Below are 26,174 nucleotides of genomic sequence, written 5' to 3' on the forward strand. Positions count from 1 at the left end.
CCCCGGGCACGACCGTGACAGGAGAGATGAAGGGCTCTCCAGACAAGGGTGCGTGGCCTATTTCGGGGTATTTATAGCATAGCCTTTCTTTGTTCTGCATTATGTCCTTGAGGGATGAGAGTCAATTAAAGTCTGAATGTCAGAGCTAGCACTGCTACCCACAGTTACTGTAGGAACAGAAACGGCTGTCAGCAGAGCCAGAAGTAACCTGATGCCCAGAAGCAGACAAGACAGTGAGTAGAGTAGGAATCCGTTGTAAAACTGGAATCTTGCCAAAACAATTATGCGCCCCCCTTTCCCCAGCTCCGCTAGCGTTTGCTTCTGCAGTACCTCTCCCGCTCCTAGCCGGGGTGCTATGGTCACTTGAGCAGGCAAAGTCCCCGGGGACAGCATCCTCCTCATCCAGCTTGACCCACGTGAAGGGTGGGTGTCAGATCTACCCTTGGCCAGGTGCCTGGAGCGGCAGTCAGGGCAACGGGCATCTGGTCCCCACGGCTGGAGGTGCCTGGCCCATAGTGGGATGAGCCATGCTCTGAGAGTGAAGTGATCCCACCCTTCACTTCTTGCTTGCAGACCTGTGCTGTGCACAGATCACAAATGAAGACTCTGATTTTACCCAATCAGAAAAACCCACAACCCAACCCAGCAGCATTCAAATTGGAGACAGTCCAATTGTTAGGAGCAAATAGAAATCACTGTGCTCCCCTCATGCAAAACATTTGTGGTGCTGCTAACTGAGCTGCTGCAAATGTAATATTCCACTGATTTTTTGTTACTCAGTAACTGCTGCGGTGGTTCAGCAGTGAATAGCCTAAACTGAGCTTTTCTAGCAGAAAAACAGTGAAAGAAAATGGGAAGTTCGAGATGCAGAAAGGGACTGATGACAGCAGTGGCACAGTAGGAGGGAAATAAGGAGCAAATGGAAGTTTGGCAGTCTGGGATGGAAAGGCTAGGTTGCAGGCAAAGCTCCAGAAAAGGGATCAGGGGGTCATCATCCTATTATGAGATCAAGGAAAAGCAAGTTGTGAAGGCAAATGGAATAATTTAAAAGAAAGCTAGTGAGAGGGAGAGATGAGGACAGCACTGCATGCTACTGAGGCAGAGATCTGCCTGGTTTGGGACAAAGGAGTTGGTAGCGCTGTTACAGTCTTAATCCTCCCGTTAACTAAATAACATATTAAAAATTAAAGATCGGCCAAATCACCGCTGCTCTGCCTCTGCAGGCAGCAAATCATCTCCATTGCTGCCATCAGGTAATGGAGCACTCATCCACAGCCAAGAGCAGTGCTCACAGGGAGCAGCTTGCTGCTGCTTGGAACTGCCTCCCTAGAAACACGTGTGCTCACCCACGGAAGTAAAGCCTTGGGTCACTGATATGGTGCATACACAGCTGTTTGCAAAACTAAGGGTATTATTTTAGTTCCTCCGCCTGCCTTAACCTAGTTTTGCCCTTCCTCAAATTCTCCTTAGCACTTTTTCCCTATCTGTTTTGTTGCACTCCTATTTTGCAGTCTTCCCCAGTATCCATTACTGGTTGATGTGAAAGACAAGTGGACCAGATTCATTGTTAGGCTCAGGTGATACTGCCTTTTTTTCTTCTTCCTTTGGTAATGGCTTGCTAAAAATTAAATCATTTAGTAAAAGGACAAATTAAATCATCATCTTATTTTTTCTTTGGGTAACATAAGAGTGTGTGTGTTATATTTTGTTTGAATTAAGGCTATAATCATACACACATTGCTGAAACTGTTACTTTTCGTAAAGTGGCTTTATTATCTTCTGCGTATTTTTCTTTGTGTGTGGAGCTTTTTCTTTCTATGAAATTGCATATCCATGGAGGATTTGGGGGCACTCAGCCAGTCAATCCCATTTGGAGCTGGATGGTGGTTGTAGTGGGCTAAGTCCCTTATCTGTCCCCTTCAGCTGTTTTACTTCTCTGCTATTGATGAAACATTAAAAGTGGAATCAACTCAGAGGAGGCAGGAGCCCAGCAAGAGACTTAGGAGGGAAAAGTTGAGGAGGAAGATTCTGACTAATCTCTGTGCATATGGGCTAATGTGCTGATAGATTTGGTTTTAAATACACATGCAGTAGATCGGGTATTTTACAAACATTGCCATTTTATTTATCTTTGTGGGTATCAAAGCAAGTATAAGAAGAAAATGGAAATCAGGTTGGTAATGGTTGGGGTTGTTTTTTTTTTGGAGAAGTGGGTTTTATGGAATTCTGGTTTCCCACATGATGGAAATGACAGTACTGGGAAATGATGAAGCTTGGGGAATGAATAGGAGGCCTGAAAGTGGATTAGCCATTCCTACAGGGCAACAGCAGAGGCATAAAGAACCAGCCAGTGTATATACTTGATTCTGTGATTACTTCATGTTATATACATGCCACAGTGAAAAAGCAGCTCAAGCTATTGAAATCAGTGGTTACAATGGCACAAAATTGACATAAATAACAATATAAATCTGATGGACCAGACTGTCTGGTGAGTCTGCGGGATTCATAGTTGCCTTTGTACCTTCTGACTCTGCACCAGAGAGGGCCTTGAATGTTTTTTAGGTTAGTACTTCCCAGTAGGCTAAATGGTGACAGCTTCCTATGTCTCTTGATGACCTAGATTGGTGGAGGTGCACAGAAGTCAGCTGATGCTGCTTTCTTCATGCAAACCTCTCTGCTGTGCTTCTGTTTGGGGGCTGGCATTAGACAATGCACACTAATGAATGAAATTTCTTGTGTGAGCGATTCTGCCCAGGGAGGATCCTTTGCTTCTTGTATCACAGCAACATGCAAAACAAAACCTCATGATCAGCATTGTACCCCATTACCAGGCTGGTCCTTCCCCTGCAGTGAGGGCAGGAAAAGGGCAACCCTTTAGTGCCTCAGGGACAGGCACGCAAATTCTTATCTTGAATGAGGGTTTCTTGCCATAGCCAATACAGAGGAGTGACATGATAAACACACACACACACACACCCCACCCCTTGCATAGGAATCATGTTCTCCAGATCTTGTCCATGGAGGGAAACAAAGGTGGACCTGGAGCTGAGCTCAGTGGGAAGGAGGAGGTGTCAGTCTGTGAGACCAGTGATGGGATAAGGGCAGAAAGGCTGCAGTGGGTGTCAGAAGAAGGAGGTGAAGGAGCAAGGGAGTTTCTCTGCAACAAGAGAGTGGAGAGTAGCAAGGGAAAGCAACACAAGGAAGAGGAAAGTAGAATCTCTGTACTTGTCTAAGAATATTAAAATCTTTGTTTTCCTTCTCTGCTACTAAAGTAAAAGATAAAGGCAGAAACAAGTTGTTTTTCAAATCACAAAATGTAATGCTAAATGAAGCAGTAAGATACATTGCTGGTGAGAGTACGATTGATTTGGCTGATGTCTATTTTATTCCTCCTACTGGGCAGCTCAATGAGCTGCTGAAGAGAGGGATGCATAAATCTTGGGTAGGTGAGGTGTTGTGCTGATGAAAAGAGGTATGTAAAGCTTGGCATCTTGTGGACTTCCCTCCCCACCTGATTGATGCTGATGTCTCAGGCTATGGACATTGCTTTTTGGATCAGGTACAAATTCCCAGTGGTGTTACAAGGAGACGCTCCTCCCTGTTCCTGTCCCTGTGTGGGCATGGGCATGTCTGAATCTATTTACTGGTGCTGAAAACTAACTGTCCTGGGCTGGATTAATTCTTGTGGTTGTGTGAAATCTACTGTGAGCAGAAAGGATGATCCTCTTCTTGGCTCCTACCCCTTGTTTCTCCATGCAGCTGCCAAGTATCTTGATTTTTGATGCTCCTGGTTGACATTAAAATAAAGAGAGGAGCCTTTGGTCAAACCCACTAGAACTCCATGTAAATTTTGTCTGGGTAGCTACAGCCAAGGCAGGTTTCACAGGCATCCTGGTCTTTCAAATATGCATTCAGGGCATGGTTTCTGGAGACCTTGTGAGAGGTTCTGAGCTCAGAATAGAAAATCAAAGCCCACCTCTTAGGGTATTTATAGATCCTCCATGGCTCAGGGAAATTTCCTTGCTAGTTGTCTTCTGCTAAACAACGACAGTGCTTTTTTTCTTATATAATCTGTAGCAGAGCTAAGTGGGCTTCCCCTTAATAAAAGACCTTTCTCAGTGAGTCACAAATGGATCAGCTCCCTAGTGCAGCTCACAGAATACTGCCTGCTCTTTCAGGGACAAAATTTCTCTATGCCCTTTATGTAAGGATTTTCTTTACATGTGGAGAGATTGCCACATGGTGGCAATTTACCTCCACTTTACAACTGTATATACAAGCTCCTAAACAAGTCGAGCTTCTTTTCCACAGTCCTGCTTTCTTTCAGCCCATCCTGTGCTCTTAGGAAATGCTGGCACTTCCATGTTAAGCTTACTTGTTCTTCCTTTGTTTTTGTTGCAGGTGTTTGTCCCTTTTCTCTCTTCCCTCCCATCCTGCAATGCTTAGGGTGCCATGATTTTTTCCTGAGTTCTTCCAGCCTTTGTATCAAAAAAAAATCAATTTGGATTTTTGATTTTTGGTTTGGATTTTATATAATCCTTGGTTTAAAAAGCTAAATAAATTTCTTTTCCTTACAGGCATGAATGGGATGACCATGGGGACAGCTGAAGAGGGCAAGGAACCACAGCAGTATGGGTGCAGAAGGTTGAGACAGAACACGAGTCCTTGCTCAGGTCAGCTTCCTATGACCCTCTCCTCCGGTGTGCACAGGGAACGAAGTGAGGAGCATAACCCAGTCTCTGCCATAATACCATTGAAACCAAATCAGTTCTGTGAGACATTTACACACTTACTTTAGAAAAGGGCAGCAAACTCAACAAGAGCTCTCTATTATAATCATACTGTGAAGATGCTGACCACGTGGTGTTCTGAAATGGGTCCAAAGCAGGGCACAGTTTCCTGCTTTCCTTTACACGCAGCTGCTCAGGGTCCAGCACTCTCATCCTCCCAAAAAAGAAAGCACCCTTCTGAGGATGCAGCCTCAGGTTGAACTGTAGAAGCAAAGGAGAGGATCTCACTCCACTGCAAGCACAGCAAAAAGAGGGGGCTCCTTCCACAGGAGAAAAGCCAAGATATCCCTGGAGTAATTCCAGAGGCTTGCAGGCTGAGGTAGTTTTACAACATCACAGAAACATGACATCTTATTTTTCAATAGTCCTCACTGTAGGTTAGTGCCTTTTGTTCTTTCTTTTCAACACAAATTTGTTAAGGAGTGTTGAAACCAACCTCTTACTAAAGTTTGTCTGTGCCAACCTACCACTTTTTTTTTTGTTTAAAGTAGTATTTTCTTCTGTATCGAATTCTGTTCATAGATGGCTAAAATAGATTTAAAAGTGGGAGTATTTGTCAAGCAATGTTTAGGAGCAAGCATCATTTTTTGCCATTTAACCATCATAACAAGCATATATTGGGCAGACAGTCTGAATAAAATTCCATTGTATAGAATCGTCCTCCTTTATGAATTATATTTTTTATGGCAGATTTATGCCTCTGACAGAGAAAATTCAATACGTAGCTGTATTTCTATTATAGATACAGTCTTCTGCTAGCCAACAGATAAGCTTTTTATCAGCAGCTATGCTTCTGTGGCACTCTTCTGCGCTCCTGCCAAGCTCTGCCTTCATTCCTTTCATGAACAGATCAATGTGCAAACATCTGAAAACCTTAAATAACATAATAGCTACTTGAATGCATGCCCCAAAAAAGCCCCAGAACCAAACTGATTTCAACACTGCTACACCAACATAATGTACCTAAAGCAAATCTACAAAACCAAGGAAAGAAGGGAAAGCGATTGCACATACCTACCATTTCCAAAGCTGCCCTGCCCCACAGTTTGTATACATCAGCTTTTCCTCTAAGCCACGGTGGGACCCCACCTTCCCGTGCCTCTTTGCCACATCACTGCTCAAACAGAACATGCAACACCAGCATCAGCCAGAGCTGGTAATGTTGGGAAGAAGAGTCTGGGTAAAGAACGTGATGAAGAACAAATAGAGGGGAGAGATCACAGTGTGGTGTGTTGTTTGTTATGCATAAGAACAATATTTGGAGGGGGTACATGTATCAAAACACAGAGCCACTGGTTAGTGCTCCAGTCTAAAATTCAGAGATGACCAGCAGCTGCATTGTCCACAGTGGCTGTCAAGGGTAACTGAGCACTATGCATTTATCAGGAAGCAGCAAGAATCTTCACCTTCCACTGCCACACAAACAGATGACATTAGCCCATTTTGTCTTCTCTGCTCTTGTGAACTATCTCTTTGGTCTCCTTTTTGCAATGGGATAAGCACCTGTGGAGAGAAGACCCTTTTATTCTGTTACCCTTCAAATGGGAGGATGTGTGCTTGGAATGATGCCTGTTAGCAGGAGCGATGCTGGAATACTAGAATCAAAAAGTTCCCCATTGGGAAACAGTGGTGGTAAAAGAAGAAAACAGAAGAAAGTGAAGTGACCTTGGTGGACAGCCATTGAAGGAAAAAAATGAGAAAAGAAACAGGGAAAACTGATTGGAAAGTTGCCCATGTGAGGGCAGTATGACTTATAAAAGGGTACAAAAAATGGAACATGAAAGCACGCACCTTCCCCCCAAAAACCCAAACAAACATAAGCATACGCAATGAAACAACAGACGTAAAAAGATGAATCAAATCTCTCTCCTTACTGAGGGGTTATACTGCCTTATCTTTTTTTATATGAACTTATAAATATATTTCATTAGCTTTTTTCCTGTCAGGGGGGATATAAAAGATGCTAATAAGTTCTTACAGAAGGTAAATAGTTTAAGGGGATGATACTAGTGATCCTGAAGTATTAAAATAAAGATCAAAGCCAGGACTGCCAGAATAGGGTTTCTAGGTTATCTATATACCATTACAGCTCTAAAAGATTAAAGACTCATTTGAACATAAAAAGATGAAAAAATTGTAGGGATCATCTCCATTATAAAAATGGCTTGATTACAAAACACAGTAAAGGCCTGATTCTCTCAGGCTCAGACTGAGCTGGTGTTTTATGAATAGATCCATTAAAATTAGTGGGATTGACTCTGTGTGATCTGTTTCTCAGCAAGAATAAGGGTTTCCAAAGTCAGTCTGCTCAAGCTCAGGTGCATTTTTCAACACTTCAGTCAGTTTCTGTTCTGGCTTCTGGAGCAGTAAAGATGACAGCAGCTTTTTGGCTGGTCACCTCCATTGTCATCAGCAGTGCAGTTGTTATACAGATAAATATTTGTCATAAGGAGTGAAATCTGTGCTCTGCAACTTAAACCCATCAGATCATCAAGTATTGTTACAGTAGGTGCTAGCTCCACCTGGTGCCATGGGGATGAAGGTTTCTGCATTCAAACTGTAATTCCTTGGAAACGAGCTGTTCTGGGATGAGTGGGATAAGTAAACAAGTGCACTAGGCCACGCAGCTCTCCCTTCTCTCAGAGCCACAGCAATCATGGGCATAAACATTTCAGACATACTGCTGAAGTAGGTGAAAAAGACCCTGAATGAAGTAAAAGTCAAACCATAGTACCGAAAAGACCAGATTGCTTTTTTTTTTGTCTCTGTTTCAAATGTCACCTGTTATGGCAATGTACTCTCAGGACAAATGAGGCTTGTGGAGAGGACAAGTAAAGCTCAGTTTGAAAGAGGGTGGTTGTCCTTCAGAGGTGGTGTTTCTCTTCTCATTTCCCTCTGTAGTCAAGCACAAACAGCTGCAGGTCTTTACATAAACTCTAGAGTAGCACTCAAAACAGAAATGTAAAATTCAGTATATTAGAAGTTGTAAGCCCCAGCTAAGAAGTAGGTATAAAGGAGAGCTGGTTTGTTTTGGTGTTCATATCTTTACATTTCCATCACCTTCTGTCTGATACTTCATTTTGCTCAGATGTCTCAGACTTGCTGCTACCGTTACAAATGTTATGATCACTGGTGGCTAACACACAGGCCAGGTAGAGAAAGCAAGTGAAAGTAGAGGAAAAAGCTACAGTGCCTTCCTAATAATTTTTAGGATTATGGCTTCCAACATAGACTTGAAATCTGTGACTTGGATTCACCTATAGGTCTGAAGGAATCTTTAGCATGCATCCATTCCTGCTGCTGACAGATGGCAGAGCAGAGAAGGACGACTATGAAGATAACAGCATTTCACCCACAGCTTTGTCTTGCACTGTAGTAGCATAAGGTTGCTGTGAAATCAATGGTGTTTCAGAACATTTCTTGCACTGCCAAGGTTTCTGTCTGGAGGTAGCCCAAACACACAGTCTAGAAACTCTCAGTCTTGGCACAGAGGTCACACAAAAGAAGATTCCTAGCCAGCAGACAGGCAGGTTTGTGTGGGTCAGAGCCGTTTCTTTTTGTGCCACGAGCCCTGCCTGCCCTTGGGTTCAGCAGTAGCAGTCATTTTTCCCCTTCTTGGTAGCTGGTGCAGCAGTGTTTTGACTTTCAGCTCGGGAACAGAGCTGATAACAAGCGATGTTTTGGTTTGGCCAAGGACTTTGTGAGCCTCATGCTCTGCCAGGGAGGAGGGGAAGCCAGGAGGAAGCAGAGACAGGACACCTGACCCAAACTGACCAAAGAGGTATTCCATACCACAGCACGTCATGCCCAGGATGTAACTGGGAGTTAGCCGGAAGGGCTGGGAGACTGCAGGGTTGGAGGAGGTATCGGTCAGAGCTTGGTCGGGCTTGGGGGGCGAGTTATCGGTCAGAACCTTGTTATTTCCTTTATCATTATTATCATTTTCAGTAGTGATTTGTGTTATACCTTAGTTACTAAACTGTTCTTATCTCAACCCGTGGGAGTTGCATTCTTTTCGATTCTCCTCTCCGTCCCTCCGAGAGCAGGGGGAGGGCAAGAAAAGGGGGGGAAGTGAGCGAACGAATTACCTGACTGGGTTTAAACCACGACACCTTTCCACCTTCAACTGGGGAACTATAAAGCTTTAAGCCCCTCAAAACCTTTTTCTCCCTCAGCTTGTCAGGAAGGTGGCTAGGCAAGATACAGGAAGGAAAACCACAGAGAGACTGAAAAAAAACTGGAAGTTTTAATATATTCCTACTCTCTGTCTCCGTTTCTCCTTTTCCATGCATCAACAGTTTTAATAATCTGGAAAAAGCAAAACCTGAAACTGGAAAATCCTTTCCTACCCAGTGTCACAAAATGCTCATCATATACTGAGAAACATTATGATGAGAGGCAATGCATTTAATATGTTCTCTCTCTTTCTTTAGCTCTGCATTTGTAAAATAGCTACTCTGAAACAAACAACTTGCATTTTAAAACAAATAAAAAATTAGGATCTGCTTACGGAACCAAAGTTAATACAGAAGGGGCTTTTAAACAAGATAGATGAAGAAAGAAATAAATAAAGCAGTGAAATCACTCTTACGTGTAATCTCTCTCCACTACAAAAATAAACCACTGCTACATCTACGCTAAGCATATGTAGAGTAAACAAAACAGATGGAGGATTTCCCACTGCTGGTTCCTTTCTTCTAAGGATGGTTATTTTCAGTTCATAAACTCTCAGCTGTCATCCCTGATTTATCCCCACCACAAATTTCTGCCGGGGTTACCCGGCTCCAAGCTGGGGCGATGAGGCACGTCTCCCAGCTCGCCACTCTTCCCTCCCTTCCAGCCACAACGTTTGTACCCGGGCTTTGTGCTTCTCTTGTAACCCTAGTTCCGTTCTTCCCTCGAAGAGGGCCTGACATTTAGCGCACCCCGTTTGTGCTCCTGCATGGTGAGATGTGTGTGAAGGAGAGGCACGCTCTGAGTCTGTTGGCAAGCATCCTCTTTTCTCCAGGGAGGGAAAAGGCGCTACTAGGGATAAGGAACCCCGCCTGCATTCAGCCCACTACCCAAACAATGGCTTTATTTAAACATATAAAGACATCGCTGTACAGAGATCCTTTAAAAAATGTTTTCGCCGGAGAGAGAGACCGACCACTTATTTGCTGGAAAGGGCTCTTCCCGCCCCTTCCTACTCCTGCCCTCCCTCCTCCCCCCGCCTCCCTTCCCCGTATATTATTACTCTATGCCACCAACGTTAAAACAGCCCCACCGCGCTCCCTGCCCGCGCCTCGGGTGCGAGGCAGCCCTGCCCTCGCCGCACGCACCCGCCGGGCTGCTCCTCCGGCCCCTTCCCCGACCCGGCCCCGGCCTGGCCGCACGGAGCTGTCTACCCACGGCGGGTGCTGAACTGCCCGACGCGGCAGCGGTGGCCGGAGTCCTCCCGGCCTCTGCCCGGCGACCGGAGCCGAGGTAGGAGGCGGCGGGCGCCGCGGAGGATGGGGGAAGCCGGCGGCGACCCCGCGCCGGCCGCCTGAGCCCGCCCGCGCCCCGCACACAAAGCCTGGCAGCGGCCATGGAAGAGGAACTGAAGTGCCCGGTGTGCGGCTCGCTCTTCCGGGAGCCCATCATCCTGCCCTGCTCGCACAATGTCTGCCTGCCCTGCGCCCGCACCATCGCCGTGCAGACCCCAGAGAGCGAGCAGCACCTCCCGGCCCTGCTTCACCCGCGGAGCCCCGCGCCGGCCGCCGCCGCCGCGCCGGGGCCGGGAGCGGCCGCGGGCTCCGCCGCCTGCCCGGACTCGGAGTGCGCGGCGGGCGGCGGCGGGGACCACGCGGACAAGCTGAGCCTGCACAGCGAGACCGACAGCGGGTACGGCTCCTACACCCCCAGCCTGAAGTCCCCCAACGGTGTGCGGGTGCTGCCACTAGTGCCGGCGCCCCCGGGAGCGGCGGCTGCAGCTCCGCGGGGAGCCGGCCCCGCCAGCTCGTCCCTCACCTGCCCGCAGTGCCACAGGAGCGCCTCCCTGGACCAGCGCGGCCTCCGCGGCTTCCAGCGCAACCGGCTGCTGGAGGCCATCGTGCAGCGCTACCAGCAGGGCCGCGCCGCCGCCGCGGCCGCCGCCAAGTGCCAGCTCTGCGACCGCAGCCCGCCCGAGCCGGCAGCGGTGCTGTGCGAGCAGTGCGAGGTGCTGTACTGCGCTGCCTGCCAGCTCCGCTGCCACCCGGCCCGCGGGCCCTTCGCCAAGCACCGCCTGGTCCCGCCGCCCTCACACCCGGGCGCCCCCGGCGGCGGCGGCGACGGCGGGAAGGGGGCGGGCGGCGGCCGCAAGCTGCCGACGTGCGCCGAGCACGACCTGGAGAACTACAGCATGTACTGCGTGAGCTGCCGCAGCCCCGTGTGCTACCAGTGCCTGGAGGAGGGCAAGCACGGCAAGCACGACGTCAAACCCTTGGGCGCAATGTGGAAGCAACACAAGGTGAGACCCAGCGGTCAGCCCGGAGGAGCCGGGGGATGCTTGGCACTGGGGTTTGTCCCAAAGCCCCGATGTCAGGTTGCGGCTTGTGGGACATAAGGTTACTTCACATCCTTCACCCTCCCTGACTTTTCTTCCCTTGGCGTGGTGTTCTTAGGTCTCTGGTCCTCCTTGCCTGCCCGTTGACTCTGCAACCCCTGCTCAGTGTTAAAAAACCCAGAATCCCTCCCATGTTGGCCTCACCGTAGCCAGGAAATTTTAGGCTCATCCAGGACTCAAGCAGAGACCTGGGATTAGCAACTGTTTCACTACCTTGTTTGCCTTCCACAGGGTCCTTAGCCATCCCATCCTCTCCCAGGTGGCAGCAGCTGCCTGTGAGGAGATGGAATGGACATTTCTTCTTGCACCACCTCCCTTTCACCTGGGATTCAGCGCAAGCTGCCACAAGCATTTTCCACCACATGTCAAGGAAGAAGAGTGGCCCAGAACCACCCAAGGAATTTAGGCAGGAAAGCATGATAAGAAGGATAGTGGGATATTGTGTTGTCTTCTGGGCCTCAAAGAGGTCTTACTTCCCCCTCAGTTTCCAAAGGGGCCAAGACGAGTGGGTGGAGGGACCTTCATGACACAAAGATGAGTAAGGAATCGTGGGGTGGATGGGGTTTGGGAACAAGCAGAGCTTTCTCTGATTCACATAATATCATAGTCTGATTCATGCCTCCCTGAAGCAGTGCACCTTAGCCCACCTGGAGTCCCTGAGGAGACACCAGAGCCTGCTGCTTCACTACACAGGAGCTTTGCCAAGGTCTGGTAGAGCTGCTGGGTCACTTGGCCATGCTCTCCTTGTTAAAAATAAAACTTTGCAACCTGAATGAAGAGCAGAACATGATCTTAGGCGTTGGAAGAGTGGATGAAGTTAACATTCTGGTTAAAAATGGTGGTCTCTGGAAAAATGATTAGTTAATACATGTGAATGTACAGAGGGGACTGTAATACCTGAGTGCTGACAGCAGTCCTCTGGAGCATCCCGCTGCACTGGGACAAAAGGACTTCCCCCACAGCTGGGCAAAGAGCACCTGGCCAGTGCTGCTGCCCACAGGATTACCTTCTTCTCACTTCCTGCTGCAGTTAGGTGTAAAGGAAGCACCAAGAAATCATTTCAGATGCTGCAGGAGAGGATGAAATCAAGAGCAGTCTCACCATCTCTCAGCTTTGGGGTGGTCGGGCACAAGCTAGGCTAAGACATTTGTCAAGGCAGAAAACTGACTTTTGATTTTTAAGATATTAAAAATATGCCCCTTGGGTTATTTGCATAGTTTGTCCATCTGAGAAAGCAAAGTTCTTCAGGACATGTTTCAGTTTGAGTGCTCTGCCAAGGGCTCAGCCATCTCCTCCCTAACATGAGGGGTATTTGTGCAGAGGAGAAGTTCTCTGGGCACAGAAGGAGCAGGTTGTGAATTCGTAGCTATTGCTGGTTATGCCAACGGCAGAACCCACTTTGGAGCAGAGTTATTTCAATGAACAAGGACTGAGTTCACTGTTCAAGTGTGGCTGATGTTCTGGAGAGTGTGAGAGATCAGCTTGTGCTTATTATGTTCTACCTTGAGCTAAAACTGTTTAACACTTTTCTGAACAATGTGATAAACTCTGGTGTAATCAGAATCAGTCATTTTCTCTCTTTCCCACTATCAAATATTGTCAAAAGCATGAACAGTCCCCCAGTGGGTACTTTTTTCTGGGACTAAGGTATCATAGAATGTAATTTTCTCCTGATTTACAGACTCAAACAGTGTGAAAAATCTAGTGAAAGAAAAAAATACTCAAAATTAACTAATTTGGGAACTCTGAAATTGTGCTCTTGTGACTATTACTTTTCCCAGAACAATGCACTTGGAAGAAAATAAATATAATGGGACTGTATAACCAGACAGCCTAAATCATCAGCTCACATCCACTCAGATAAACTGGTTTAGAATTACATACTTCTGCTTAGAAATTGTTCTCAAGTACAGCAGTTCCTACAAGTTTATTACCTGTAGTTACTTCATCCAAACCGTAAGTTACTTACATTGAGTGGCCTGCCAAATGTAATTCACTTTTTATGTGTTCTCTCCAGATGCTCCAGGTGTAGCTGGTAGAGACAGCTGGAATGGCTTGACCATGAGTGTTCTTAGCTCAGTAGATCTGACAGTTGTTCACCATCAGCTGATAAGCACCTGCTTACCTCCCTTTGAGGCCAGAGACTGGTATTCTTCACATAAGAAGGACTGCCAGAGCCATTTCCCCACTTCTCAGACCACAGTTTCATCCCACAGCCACAAACTTCAAACTTTTTTTTCTATTGACTGTGTGGAACTGCTTTTCCAGAAGCCTTGGTCACCTTCAGCTTCAGGATCCATTTCCATTCCACTTCTCGGTTAGCCTTTTCAAACTGTTTGACAACTTCTTTGTCTGGGCATTATATAGTGATCTAGTAGCAAATCGCAGAGTGCTTTGCCTTGTCTGTACAGTGCTGCAGACCATGCATTGAAATCATGGTATCATAGAATGGTTTGAGTTGGAAGGAACCTTAAAGATTATCTGGTTCCAGTCTTCTGCCATCTCTGTAGAGACACCTTCCACTAACAAAGGTTGCTCAAAGCCTCATCCAGTCTGGCCTTGAACACTGCCAGGGATGGGGCAGCCACAGCTTTTTGGGGCAACCTGTTCCAGTGTCTCACCATGAAATGGTCATTTACCCTCAGCTTTAGTGCTGGCATGAAAGCTGAACTCGACTGGCTGTCTCTCATTAATGGCTCGGGTTCCCCATGGCGCTGCTGTATGTAACTCCTCTTACAGAGAAATTAAAAATGATGTAAAATAACAACAGGGTTCCAGTGGCATAAAATTGTGAAAATCCACTAACTCAACTGGATTCTATTACATTCATCTGTATTGAAAAGTGCAGCTGGACCACCAGTTTAAGGTTATCAATTAAGACTGTGTAAGTTTTTTTGCCAAAGATAAGTCCTTTTATGCCTTCATAAGCAGGAACAGTGACACCATTGTCAGATTTAAGTTGGTAGGCCTTTTGATCTACCAGTAACAGGAATGATAGCGGACACATTTCACCTTCAGGACAGTGGACACATTTCAGACAGTGGTCACATATTGCCCATTTAGATTGGGCAAAGCTAAAATATATACGTATTTTTGGGTGACATGGTTTAGTGTGAGGTGTCCCTGCCCATGGCAGGGGGGTTGGAACCAGGTGATCTTAAGGTCCTTTCCAACCCTAACTGTTCTATGATTCTGTGATTTTATGATCTATTGAAACACTGAAAAAAGTCATAGCTGAATAGGTCTGTGAAAGGCAGGCAAGCAGGTGACTGAAGGCAAGTGTTGGAGTCCAAATACCTGTTATTATTTGCTGGCCTAAAGAGTTGTGTTCCCCCCAGAATGCGGGCTGTTTCAGAATTCAGCACCAGAGTGAGCTTATCTAATCAATAGTTAATATGCTACTAAAGAGAGACGGAAGGAAAACAAGTTAAATGAGCATGAACTGTTCGGTTGAAAAAGGACATGGGCATTATCTGGTTCATTTTCTAAAATCAAAGGAAGCGTCTGTCTTCCATGCCTACCTGAGTTTAATTACTCACCCTTGTTATCTCTCTCTGTGTTCCTGTATTTGATAGAAGTAGAAACTTGGTACCCATCTCCAGCATTCACACTGTTTGTTCCTAGACCAGGTATTCAGGTAAAGATAACACCAGCTAGAATACTGTTTGTCAGGAGTTATTAATTGTCACAGTCAGTGGAGCTAGTAACTTTTCAGTTTGGCTTCCAGTAAATATTTCTGCAGTATGAAAGATTGCTCTGAGGGTACAGGGCATTTTCTGTGGTTTGGTTGGTTTACCGAGGGCTTAGTCATGGAGCTCTATTTGATTTGAATGGAGAGTGCATGATTAAATTCCACTGCTTTGTAAGGTATCCGTTACAAATGCTTGGAAAAACAAGGCTATTATCTCTAAGTGGGTTTCACAAATGGAGATCTGGTCTTCTCCTCAGCTTCACGCTGCAGTTGCATTAATGCAGCCACAGGTTTTAATGAACACGGCTATTCACTCATGAGCCCTTTGCGCAATGACATTGTTGAGTTTCTATTGCAGCAATTTGTGCTGGGAGTGCTGTGAGCGTGCCGGGATCCAGGAATGACTGCATGGATTGCCAACAGTACATATGCCAGTTACAATTTGCCTGTGGTGATCAGTTTTCTATAGCTGCTGTGGGCCTACATACTGCTTTTGGCTCTTCTTGTCTGGTGAAAAGCACTTTGAGATGATTTGAGAGCTAAGGTAGATGTGGAAAAAGTGGAAGTATTACTTTTGTCTGGACCAGCCCTTGGTTTCGATTTGAAAGAAAGGAACCCTTGCCTCCAATTTAGCTGGGCCAGTTGATGGCAGGGCATATCATGCTTTTGCTACCTATTTCTTTCCCGCTTCCTCCCCACCCATGACTGGAACCCTTTCAAGGACCTGGAGTTTGCTTCCATGATCTCCAGTAGCATTCATACCAAAGATCATAACTTTGTATTTTTGTGCAGTGACAGGAGTTTGTTTAAGAGAATGCAAAATATTCGAATACCGAGAAACAGACACAGTAATGTATCCTCCCATCGCATTTGTTACAAATCAGTTGTAGTAGAGCATATTTTGTTTTCAAATTTAGCACAAATGTAACACCTACAACTGGGCTAAAAGGCAAAAGTTTGTGTGAATATGAGGAAAAAACACTAGGATGGCTTCTTTCTAATTCAATCCAAGATCCCATTCAGGGTTTGTACCCACTTGCCAGAGAGGTGTGTGGAGTTAGGCAGTACCTCTGCCTGCATAAGGCTGCCTGCCTCAGAGCTGGGTGTGAAATGCCCATGAGGAGCTGCCAGGGTCTGCTCTTTTCTGTCCTGCATGAGTAAGTGAGCACAAAGGAAGGATGAGTAGGAGACATTCAAGTGGAAGGTAAGCTCAAAACTTTGGCAGCCTGAAGAAGTGAGCTGTGCCCTTTTCAGGGGTGATTTACTGCCTTCCAGGAGCAAGAGGAAAACAGGGAATGAGTGGTGACTTAATGAATTTCAATCAGGTCTCCTCTTAGAGGCTCATAACCTTTGTGCCTTCCTACTTAAAAGGCTCTGTCTCAAGGCACACCCTAGTCCTAAGGAAACTAGAGATGGCAACCTCCTGAGAGCCTGATGATAGCAAAGATGCTCCATCTTCCATTTCCAGTTGTCAATTATTGTATCTGTTTGGTGAGGATAATTAAGTAGGTAGGCATTGGCAATCTGGTAGTTGCCAAATCTGCCTGAGAGGTAGACCCACAAAGAGTCTAACCAGCAGGGCACTCCCAGTGGGACCTATCTGGTCACTTACATTTGCACAGAGAAGTAATGCTGGAGCTGGGCTTGCCATGTGCTGATAAGCAGAGCAGTATGGTTTCTGTAATCCCAGCCAGGCTTCCAGGGAAGTTGCACCAGGGCTGCTCTAGTCAGACCATGGTGGTTCTGGGTCTGCCGGGGGACAGAACCACTGTTTCCTTCCTGTCTTGGAAGTCCATTGAGAGCCTCCGGTTTGGCTTAGGGATCTCAGGTGCCAGCTGAGCAGAGGGGAGCTTAGGTCTTCAGTGTGTACATACAAAAGTCATATTCCGTATGTCTCACCAGTAAAAAGTTAAGAGGAAGGGTTTTTTCCAACTTCTCCGGGAATATTCACCCTTTTATTGGATTGGAGCATAGGAAAATGGAGCCCCAAAGGGACATTACTATGAAGTCTGAAAATGCAGCTTTATGCTTGAAGTCCTATAGTGTATCTCAAATTTGGTAAGGTCTACCACATTTAGAAAGAGTTAACGCTTTGATGAAAAAAAAATTAGTGACGGTTTGGAAAGCATTTGGGGATTTTTTAGCATGACAGATGCTACTGTGTAAGTGTAAGACTATTAGCTCCTTATATACGTGGGTAGCTGTCTTATAAAAAGGTATTTTGACTTACCAAGTTACTGCAATAAAATGGAATGTGCAGACACAATACTTGATTGCCCCCACACGCAAATTTCACCTTTATTAAATTTTATTACAATGAAAATCTTAGCTATGCTTTTCTAGCACAAACATGGCACGTTAAGAATACATGCGACAGCAAGTAAGCCTTTTAGCACATTATTAATCATCAAACCCAAGGATTACTAAGAAACACATTTGCATTTTATCTCTAATTTTCCCTTTTTTTTTCCTTCCTTGCAGGCACAGCTCTCTCAGGCTTTAAATGGTGTTTCAGATAAAGCAAAGGAAGCAAAAGAATTTCTGGTCCAGCTGAAAAATTTATTGCAGCAGATCCAGGTAACTGCAGAATATTAGCTGTTTTGATAATACCGTAATCAATAGAACTGAGTGAATAATTCATTTGATGACTTTGTCTCCTGTGCTATTCTCATATTTCCTGGAATCATCTAAGCTTTCTTGAATGGATTTTCTAGGCAAATTATTCAACAACTAATGCCTGCAAGCCCCTCTTACCTTCTAAATTGTTTGTTGTTTATTGCAAGAAGCTGGTACTCGATACTGGACATTTAAGCTGTGTTGATTAGTATTTGATTGAATCCATCGGTCATGTGTCTGGACTTCTTCCTGACTAAAATTGCTGGAACTGAGCATTTAGGATAAGTTCTCATTTTAACACATTCAAAATTTACTACTTGCTTTCCATCTTTCATTTTCTAAAAAATGTACTAGTTTCTGGACAAAATCCAGTCAACCTGTATATTAGGGTATTTGTAGGAAGTAAAAAACAGAACAAAGAAATGCTGCTAAATCAATGTGGTCATTTACTGAAGTAGAGGTGTTTTCATACCTGTAATTGTCCAGCTTTAATAGTCAGAAAAGGGCTCATGGTGAGTGCAGTAATTGAATGCACAAAACCAAAACGAAACCTGTCCTATTTTCAACCAAATTTAGACTCATCACTGCTGGAGGTCAGATGATCCTCAAGGTCTTTCTTACCCTGCAGAACATGGCTGGGAATGTGCCACCATAGTTTGAGCTATGGGCACAGTGCCCAGGAGAGGACACTTGCTATTCACAGTAGTGGTGCTCTGTGGTGGTGGGTTTTCTGTGGGATATACGTCATCTGCTCTATGACATGCTCGCTCTGCTGCTCACTCATCTTCCATCAACAAACAAGTCTTGTGCCTACTAGTAACAGAAAAAATGAAGTAGAAGTTAAAAAATCTGTATTTCGTTTAGAATTTTATCAATAAAATATTCCACTTAATACCCTTGATGATGAATTTGTATCACAAATGCTGCCCAAGCTCTCAGGTTGCCACAGGGCAGCATAGTTACCCACCCTCACAGTTTTCTGTGGACAAATGGGAAAGGGAACAAACCAAGACTGAGAAATTGGTGGGAAAAAAAGCACATCTAACTGAAAGAAACCGACGTGAAGCCATCAGCTGGTACCTGTCACGTGCTATATTTTGGACACAGTGTAAGGTTTCTCTGTACTGACTTATTTAAAAGTTACATAGCTGATCTAACCTAGTCATTTAGACTTCTTTCTTTGCTGAAGGAGAAAGATGGACATCTTTAGAGAGCAGTTCTTCCTATAGGTATGCACAGCTAATTTAGGATTGAATAGCTCATTCAAAAGGGTAGTCTATCACCAATCTTGTCTTGGGTCATCTAGCTCTGTTAAAAATCTATTTTTCCCTCCTGAGACCTAAAGGTGGTCTATTATGACTGTTTATGACTTTGCTGTAAAATCCTTTAAAGTGTTCCAATAAAATCATTGCCAAATTGCTCTGCATAAGGGAGCTGCTACAATTAGATCAAAAAAGCAAGCCATTTATTTAATGCTGCTGATTGCTAAAAGAGTAGTCAGAAGAGGCAATATCACCCACTGACATTTAGGCATGTCTGGGCACAAAGCTGAATCTGGCCCTCACATGTTGAACCAGACACCATTGCGAGTCTAGTAAGGACATGGAATTTCAGCAGATGGAAACAGCAGGACTAATCAACTGCATATGTATTTCTAAGTAAAACAAGGCTAGGCAGAGCTCTGAAACCATCAGCCACACACTTTAACCCCTGGTGAGCTCCCTGGCATGGTTTTCTCCCATGGCAAATTGCACTCTTCTCAGGTGATGCTCAAGCAGCATTTGGTGATAGCACATACCAGAGAATGCTGCTGGTAGGCAGGTTCGATACAAGCACACTGTTTGAGGGGAAACGGTTAAGACCTGTCCATGAACTAGTTGGTGTCTTCTGGCATCTGGGCCAAAAAACCCAATTCTTGGACAGTTACTTGTGGAGGAATAGGTTTAGCCTTCGTGCATAGATTTATACCCAGAATCACGTATCTCAGAGCAGGTTATTTCTAATAAAAGTCTTACGGTGGTTGCCTAACATTTACCCCTCAGCAAAAATGTCTTTAAAATATATGCTTACACAAAGGAGTAATTTGTACATTTTATTACCCTGTCTCAACACACAGCAGACCAGACAGCCATCTGCACTCTATTTCCTCTCTAGTTTGCCACAGCTACAAGGAGCTGTGCTTCTGTGTTGCTGGGAGCAGTTTGTAAATTCATAATTACTTTTCTTTTCCATGCTTTGTAGACCTGTTGTTTCCCCCTCTTTTTTCCTTCCCTTCTTCTTTCTGAGGTCACTTTTAAATGTTTTGACCTCTTCTTTTCAGAAGCTGCCTGTTCCTCGTTGCTCCTGTTGCTTCCTTGCTCCTTGTTGCTGTTATGATCTGATTTTCACATTTTCCCATCTGCTGTAACAATTTCATCCTTTCTCACTTGAAGAGGCGTATTGCCAAATGTTTGATGTGTGAATAGAAAATGAGGAGAGAAATTATGCACTACAGCCATCAACTAATTTGGGCTCTGTACGCAAACCTGCACTTCAAGGGTAGCTGGATGGAAATGGGCTTAAGGGGGAGTTGAGTGTGATATAAGCCAAGGAGGGAGAGATGCAAACAAGAAGAGTCTAAGACAAACCTGTGAACAGTAACTGAGCTGTCTGGTGCCTCTGCACCCACCCATCTTGCTGGCAGGTCTAGGACTGTGATGGTGACCTGTCAAGGAGGAGCAACCCTACATCCCTCAGCTGGAGAATGGCATGCATGGATTGCAGTGAGGGAGGCGAATGCAGTGCTGATAGGAAAATTAACATCTCCTCTGAAGAGGAGCTTGAAAGCTTTCTCCTTCTGGTCTCACAAGCAGAGGAAGCGAGGGAGAGCCTCCCCAGAATGTGAACTGCAGCATCAGTTCCACGGCCAGAAAAAGGAATCCCTGGGAGGAGGGAAGGCTCAGCACCTTGTAGTACCATCTGGTCAGATTCCTACAGCTGCATGGGATTCTGTGGTAGTATGGTTTGTTCCCGATTGATAGGACAGGGGTTTATGTAGTGATAAGTGATATCCAGCTACTCAAAGCTCAGTGTTGTATACCTCAGATGCTGGCCTCTGCCTAGCAGAGAGTTTGACCACAATATGAATAAAAAACTGCCATGTATTTCCTTTTTTTTTCTTTTTAAAGCTAATGAAATACATGTCTCCACTGCCAAGTGCTGACTATCTTTAAAGAAGTACTTGAAGCAGTACACAAATCTTAGGGCTTTGATTTCCTTGTAATAAACCTGTAGACCAGATTCATAATTCTATTCTAATTGCCATGGTGTAGAACCAGTGATTTCAAAGTTCCTACAGTGGGATAATTAAAACAGAATGGGGCAGAATCTTCTTACGTATATGCATGCACTGTGTACGTTACATTTAGCTTTTGCATTATATTGTACTATGTCTGTTGTCCACGAAGTGCCAGTAAATCAAGTTTTTGAATAAGCCTATTTGTGGCATAGCATCCTCCTGTTTCATTTTATAGCATGCAGCTATTACTGGTACAGCTGTAATGAAATCAGCAAGGCAACAGAAATGCTGAGGTCTTGAAAGGAAATCTTTTCTGAATAGAAAAACAGGTAAGAATGAGCAAAAGCTTAAGATGTGAAATACGCTTTCTCTGATGAGCATAATAACTCTCACTTCCTTCTAGGAGAATGGGTTGGATTATGAAGCCTGCCTTGTTGCTCAGTGTGATGCCTTGGTTGATGCGTTAACGCGACAGAAAGCAAAACTGCTCACAAAGGTGACCAAAGAACGTGAGCACAAGCTGAAGGTGAGCACAAGTCTCACCAGCTGAGCACAGCTGCTGATACCTCTTGTTACTCTGTGTTTTGTCAGGTCCCCAGCCCTTTATACCATGAAAATTCTTAGTGACCAAATCTTAAAGTCCTTTAGCAGGTTCCAGTTCAGCAGTTTAATGGAACATTATAATTTATACACTTAAAATGAGGTGTGTACTTCAGCAGTTCTTTGAATTAGGCCATCAGTCTTTATTTCTTTGATGGTTTGGGGTTATCTTTTGAGAGTGAAACGTGTGTGGTTTGCGTTCAGGGACCTTCTGCCCAAGTAAAATGTTGGGATTTTGGTGTCTCGTTAAATCTTTGAAATTCAGGCAAGCCCCCTCCAGAAATCCACGTGCCACTCAAAAGATATTAAAGGAATGCATTAAAGAGCGGTGGGGAGAAGAAAGCTATAAATGGTTAAACAAAGTGGCAGCCAAGAAATGTTTAAATCAACACATTTCTTGAAATGTTGAACTGCATATGTGACTTTGAGGTATTATAGTGCCAGAAACATCAATGATGTCTAAGACAAAAGGAGAAATTGAAGTGAAATATCTAACATGTCAAACAATGAATGAAATCTACCTGAGATCAGCATTTGAAAACACTCATGCTTAACAAGAACCAACACTTAGGACACACTGATAACGGCACAGCTAATCCTGCAGTTTATTCCTGCCAGGACTTGTGCTGTTGAGTGCAGTGCTATTAGGCCTAGTCTGCAGCCATGTGGCAGCACAATCAGGTCCAATATGTGGAAAAATGAGACGTAGCCTTTTTTATTTCTTAATCCCAGCAATGCGTTCTTAAGCAGAGCAGGATCAATGGTGAATTGTGAAAAGAACAGTAGAGTATAATCTACAAGAAACCACGCCTGCACTTACCCTCTATAATACTTGCCTTGTAAGTAAAGGATTTTTTAAAAGCTCAGATTTCAGTGAAAGTGTGATTGTAAATGTGAATCCTGCAGATGCAGAAACATGTTCTGTGCTCTTTTTGCCCCAAGCAAGCCTGATCTTTGAGCAATTAATCTGCTCTGAAAATCAAGATTCCCTGTGCACATTTTGCCAAGCTAATTATCAGTATTTACAACACAGAACGAGTGAGTGTAGCTGATGGAGACATGGCAATGGCCATATGGCAGCTAAATTAAGCATAGATTTAACACACTCTTCCATTTGCTGTCTCTTCTGAAATAATCTTATACAATTCTCTGTAAGCTGAGGCAGTATCAGAGCTGTACTGATGCTTCTTTTCCAGGTTGTCTGGGACCAGATAAATCACTGTACTCTGAAGCTACGCCAGTCAACGGGGCTTATGGAGTACTGCCTAGAAGTTATCAAAGAAAATGATCCCTCTGGGTTTTTACAGGTATTTTTCTTTCTGATGTTCTGGGGAGGAAAAAGAAAAGACGCTAAAGTTAGATCTAAAAAGAGGATAGCTTTGCTAATTTGCCTCTTCCACAGCTGAGGCAGGTTCACCTTAACTCCTGTTAGTACTGTCTAATAGCTCTGATAGCCTGGTGGCTGCATGAATGTCCCAGCAAAGGGATGGTTTTGAACAGGCGCACTCTGACCGAGGCACAGTTAATGACAGCTTTCTCCAGCATGTTATCTTATTCTCATCTGAGAAACTCAACACAGGGCCTTACAGAGCTCTCTGATCAATTTGGAAAGATCTGTGACTCAGCAAATAGTATTTCTCCCCTTTTCAGTTCTCCCCTTTTCATTACTCTTTCCCATGAGAAAGAGTCCCTTCAACATCTCCCCTGCGTGGAAAGCCCTTAAGGGCTTGCGTGTAGCTTTGCTTTACTGGGTTTGTTTCACCTCACAGGGCAACAAAACCTGTCTTGTAGCTGGAAGATTCACTTACCCCCTCTTTGCAAAATATGGCCTAGCCTATAGCTGTCTTAGTTTGCAGGATATTGTTAGGTGCAAGCAGTGAAACTGTCTATTGATGAGAAAACGTAACAGTTTTACTAATCCAATAAATTATTTTGCCTAATTAATACTTTTGGTTTTATTAATTATTCTGTTTTGCCCCATTAGGTTTGTTGCCTTATTAATTGCCTAAGAAGGAAGGCACATCAGACAAAATGATCTGTGGCTGTCAGCTGAACAGGGCACACTGCATACATGAATGCATGAGTGTTGGGGGCTATCACTGCATCCCTAAAAACCACAATGAGAATTAGCCAACTTAAACCGATTAGCACTCCAGATTGATTGTTACTGTCACGTCTGGTCTCAAGCAAGAGTGAGGAATGTGTGGTGTATATTAATCTCAAGTTTACACAGATTTTAGCAGGCTGTTGGTTGGATACTGCAGGGCAAATGAAACCTTTAGGTCTTATCTACGTACTGACTAGATACATGCTTCTTTTGCACTTCAGCTTATTTTTCCTGTAACCTTTTTGGGTTCATTCTTTGCAGTCACCTTTTATAAAAAAATTTTTACCTTCGCCTGGTTTATCTAATGATGCTTTCAAGGCAACAAGCAAACACTGAGGCACTGCATTACTTAAAGCAACCACTCCTGCAGCCAGCATGTTGAACACAGCTAAGGGATCCCTGTAAGTGACTCCAAGGATGTAAGAATGCTATGAGAAGCTCCTTCACTTATGCAATTAGGAGCTGTTGATGCAGAGGCTCAGACAGGAGTGCCTTCCAGTAACAGTAATAAGAAAACGTATCTGAACTTCTACGATAAACTGTCTCTGACTTAGCCAGAAGAAAATTCTGCTCCCTGTGACTTACACAGAGCTCACTGAGAAGGTCTCCAGATATTCAAATGGCAGCTTCACTGAATTCAAGGACAGTTGAGCTCCTGATTTCCACAGAGCCAGGATTTCACTTCCAGAAGAGTCCATTGCAATCATCTTAGTCTGATGTTTGGCCTAGTTGTCTGTGGGCTTAGCTAGAGTAAAGCTTTAAAAATGAAATTCAGTTTAGATGTAATCATAGAAAACCCATCATATTCTTTGACAACTTAGCACCCTCCCTGTGAAAAATATACGCCTTCCTTCCCGTGTGATTTTTTTAATACCTTTCAGCTTTCATGCACTGAATCACGGGTACTGAGTGCAGAGACCCTCTAACATTTAAGCCTCTCTTTGTGCAACTGTGTTTTAAACAGGAGAGCAAAACTAGACTGTGCAGATCAGAGAACAGAGTGCAGAAGTATATGTGGCATTCAGAGGCATGAAATATAACACAATATTAACAGGCTTTATAAATGTGATTTTTACTTTCCTACCCTAAGATGAGATTTGCTTTGAAAAGATGAGATGAAAGGATGCAACACAAATGGACCTTACACCAAAATAACCAAATCCCATCTCAGCAGTTGTTCTGTGGTATTCCTGCTTTCTTTGTGCTGTATCTCCCAGACATTCTGTCACTTTTAATGTGTGCATCTGCCATTTCATTATAAATAATATAAATACCTAAGCCTGATAACTCTCTTTCAGATTTCAGATGCTTTAATCAAGCGTGTTCAGGTATCTCAGGAACAGTGGGTCAAAGGAGCCTTGGAGCCAAAAGTGTCTGCTGAGTTTGACTTGACTCTGGATAGTGAACCTTTGCTGCAGTCAATTCACCAGCTGGATTTTATTCAGATGAAATGTAGGGGTGAGCTTTTATTGTTTTCTTTTTTCTTGTTTTCATGCATATGTCGAATTGGTGCCGGGAGGGACGGGGCGCCAAGAGAAGAGAAAGGAGTGACTTGAAATTGCTGGGTGGTTGTAAAAGGTTTTCAAGCAAATTCAGGTTACTGGGTGTTTCCTAAAAAGGTGTGCTCACCTCACTGAACAAGCTCATCAGAGATACCAGGTGCCGTTAAAGATTTGAGAATATCTATAAATTCTCCAGAGAAGGGCTGTTTATCAGCTTTGAAGATTAAAAAGACATCAGCTGCATGAAAGCTTATGCCATTCTACAGCATTCTTTCATTTAACACGGTTAATTCAAAATACCAATTACCCCAATCTTGTTAGAAACAGCTGAAGTAGTAAATAAATATTCCCCACACACACATGCTTGAATAGGGAAAAAAAACCCCAACCCTTTGACTTATATCTGGACTGTGCTGTAAACAGTGCCCAGCTTAAAACAAATAATGAGGCAGAGATTCCCAAGGGGAAAGTAACTCCATGGCTAAATCTTTCCTTGATTCCAGGTATCTGAATAATTCCAAGGGGAAAGAAGATTTTCAAAAGCATTTAAAAGCAGAAGCTGATGAACAGTAAATGCCACTGGCAAAGAAAAAAGATACTAACAGCATGCACTTGTAATAAGCTTGGTTTTATATGGAGCAGGATGAGAACTGCATCAGAATTAGATAGATCCATAGACCAGCTAGATTTGAAGACCGTTGTGGTCCCTGGGAATGATGCCATTAGCTTCCCCCAGTGCTGATTCAAGCTTAATTATACATCGGGTGACAGGGTAGAGGCTGCCAGAAGCCAATGAATGAGTTAAGGATAATAGTGTTGTGATGTCGGATTTCCTTTTTTTTTTTTTGACTCCAAGCAAGCATAAAGATTTCTGTTCAGTTTATCTGTTCTCCCTGGGCCTAATTCTGAACCTACGGGACCCAAGATGAAGTAATTAGGGTGGATAATTTGAGAGATGAATATGTGGAGAAACAATGGATAAAGCGTTAAGAGCCAAAGTCTGCTCACAGAGAATGGTTT

General features: G+C 44.3%; 1 protein-coding gene across 4 annotated transcripts in view; it reads left to right on the top strand.

Moving 5' to 3' along the window:
- Positions 1 to 10,036: 10,036 nt before the first annotated feature.
- The window catches only part of TRIM67 (tripartite motif containing 67), a 40,597-nt gene continuing 24,459 nt past the window's right edge, over positions 10,037 to 26,174 (top strand). For 2 of the 4 annotated variants that reach the window (XM_062641656.1, XM_062641658.1), the window contains exons 1-5: positions 10,037 to 11,265; positions 17,534 to 17,629; positions 21,349 to 21,471; positions 22,742 to 22,852; positions 24,951 to 25,110. In XM_062641656.1, coding sequence (XP_062497640.1) covers positions 10,363 to 11,265; positions 17,534 to 17,629; positions 21,349 to 21,471; positions 22,742 to 22,852; positions 24,951 to 25,110 — 1,393 coding nt within the window. In that variant the 5' untranslated portion in view covers positions 10,037 to 10,362. The remainder of the gene's footprint in view (positions 11,266 to 17,533; positions 17,630 to 21,348; positions 21,472 to 22,741; positions 22,853 to 24,950; positions 25,111 to 26,174) is intronic. The other 2 variants (XM_062641657.1, XM_062641659.1) reach the window with 1 other exon arrangement.

This window comes from Pezoporus occidentalis, unplaced genomic scaffold (assembly GCF_034315485.1).
Source record: "Pezoporus occidentalis ecotype Australia unplaced genomic scaffold, CSIRO_AGI_Poc_V1 ctg7, whole genome shotgun sequence".
In the NCBI taxonomy this organism is placed as follows: Eukaryota; Metazoa; Chordata; class Aves; order Psittaciformes; family Psittacidae; genus Pezoporus; species Pezoporus occidentalis.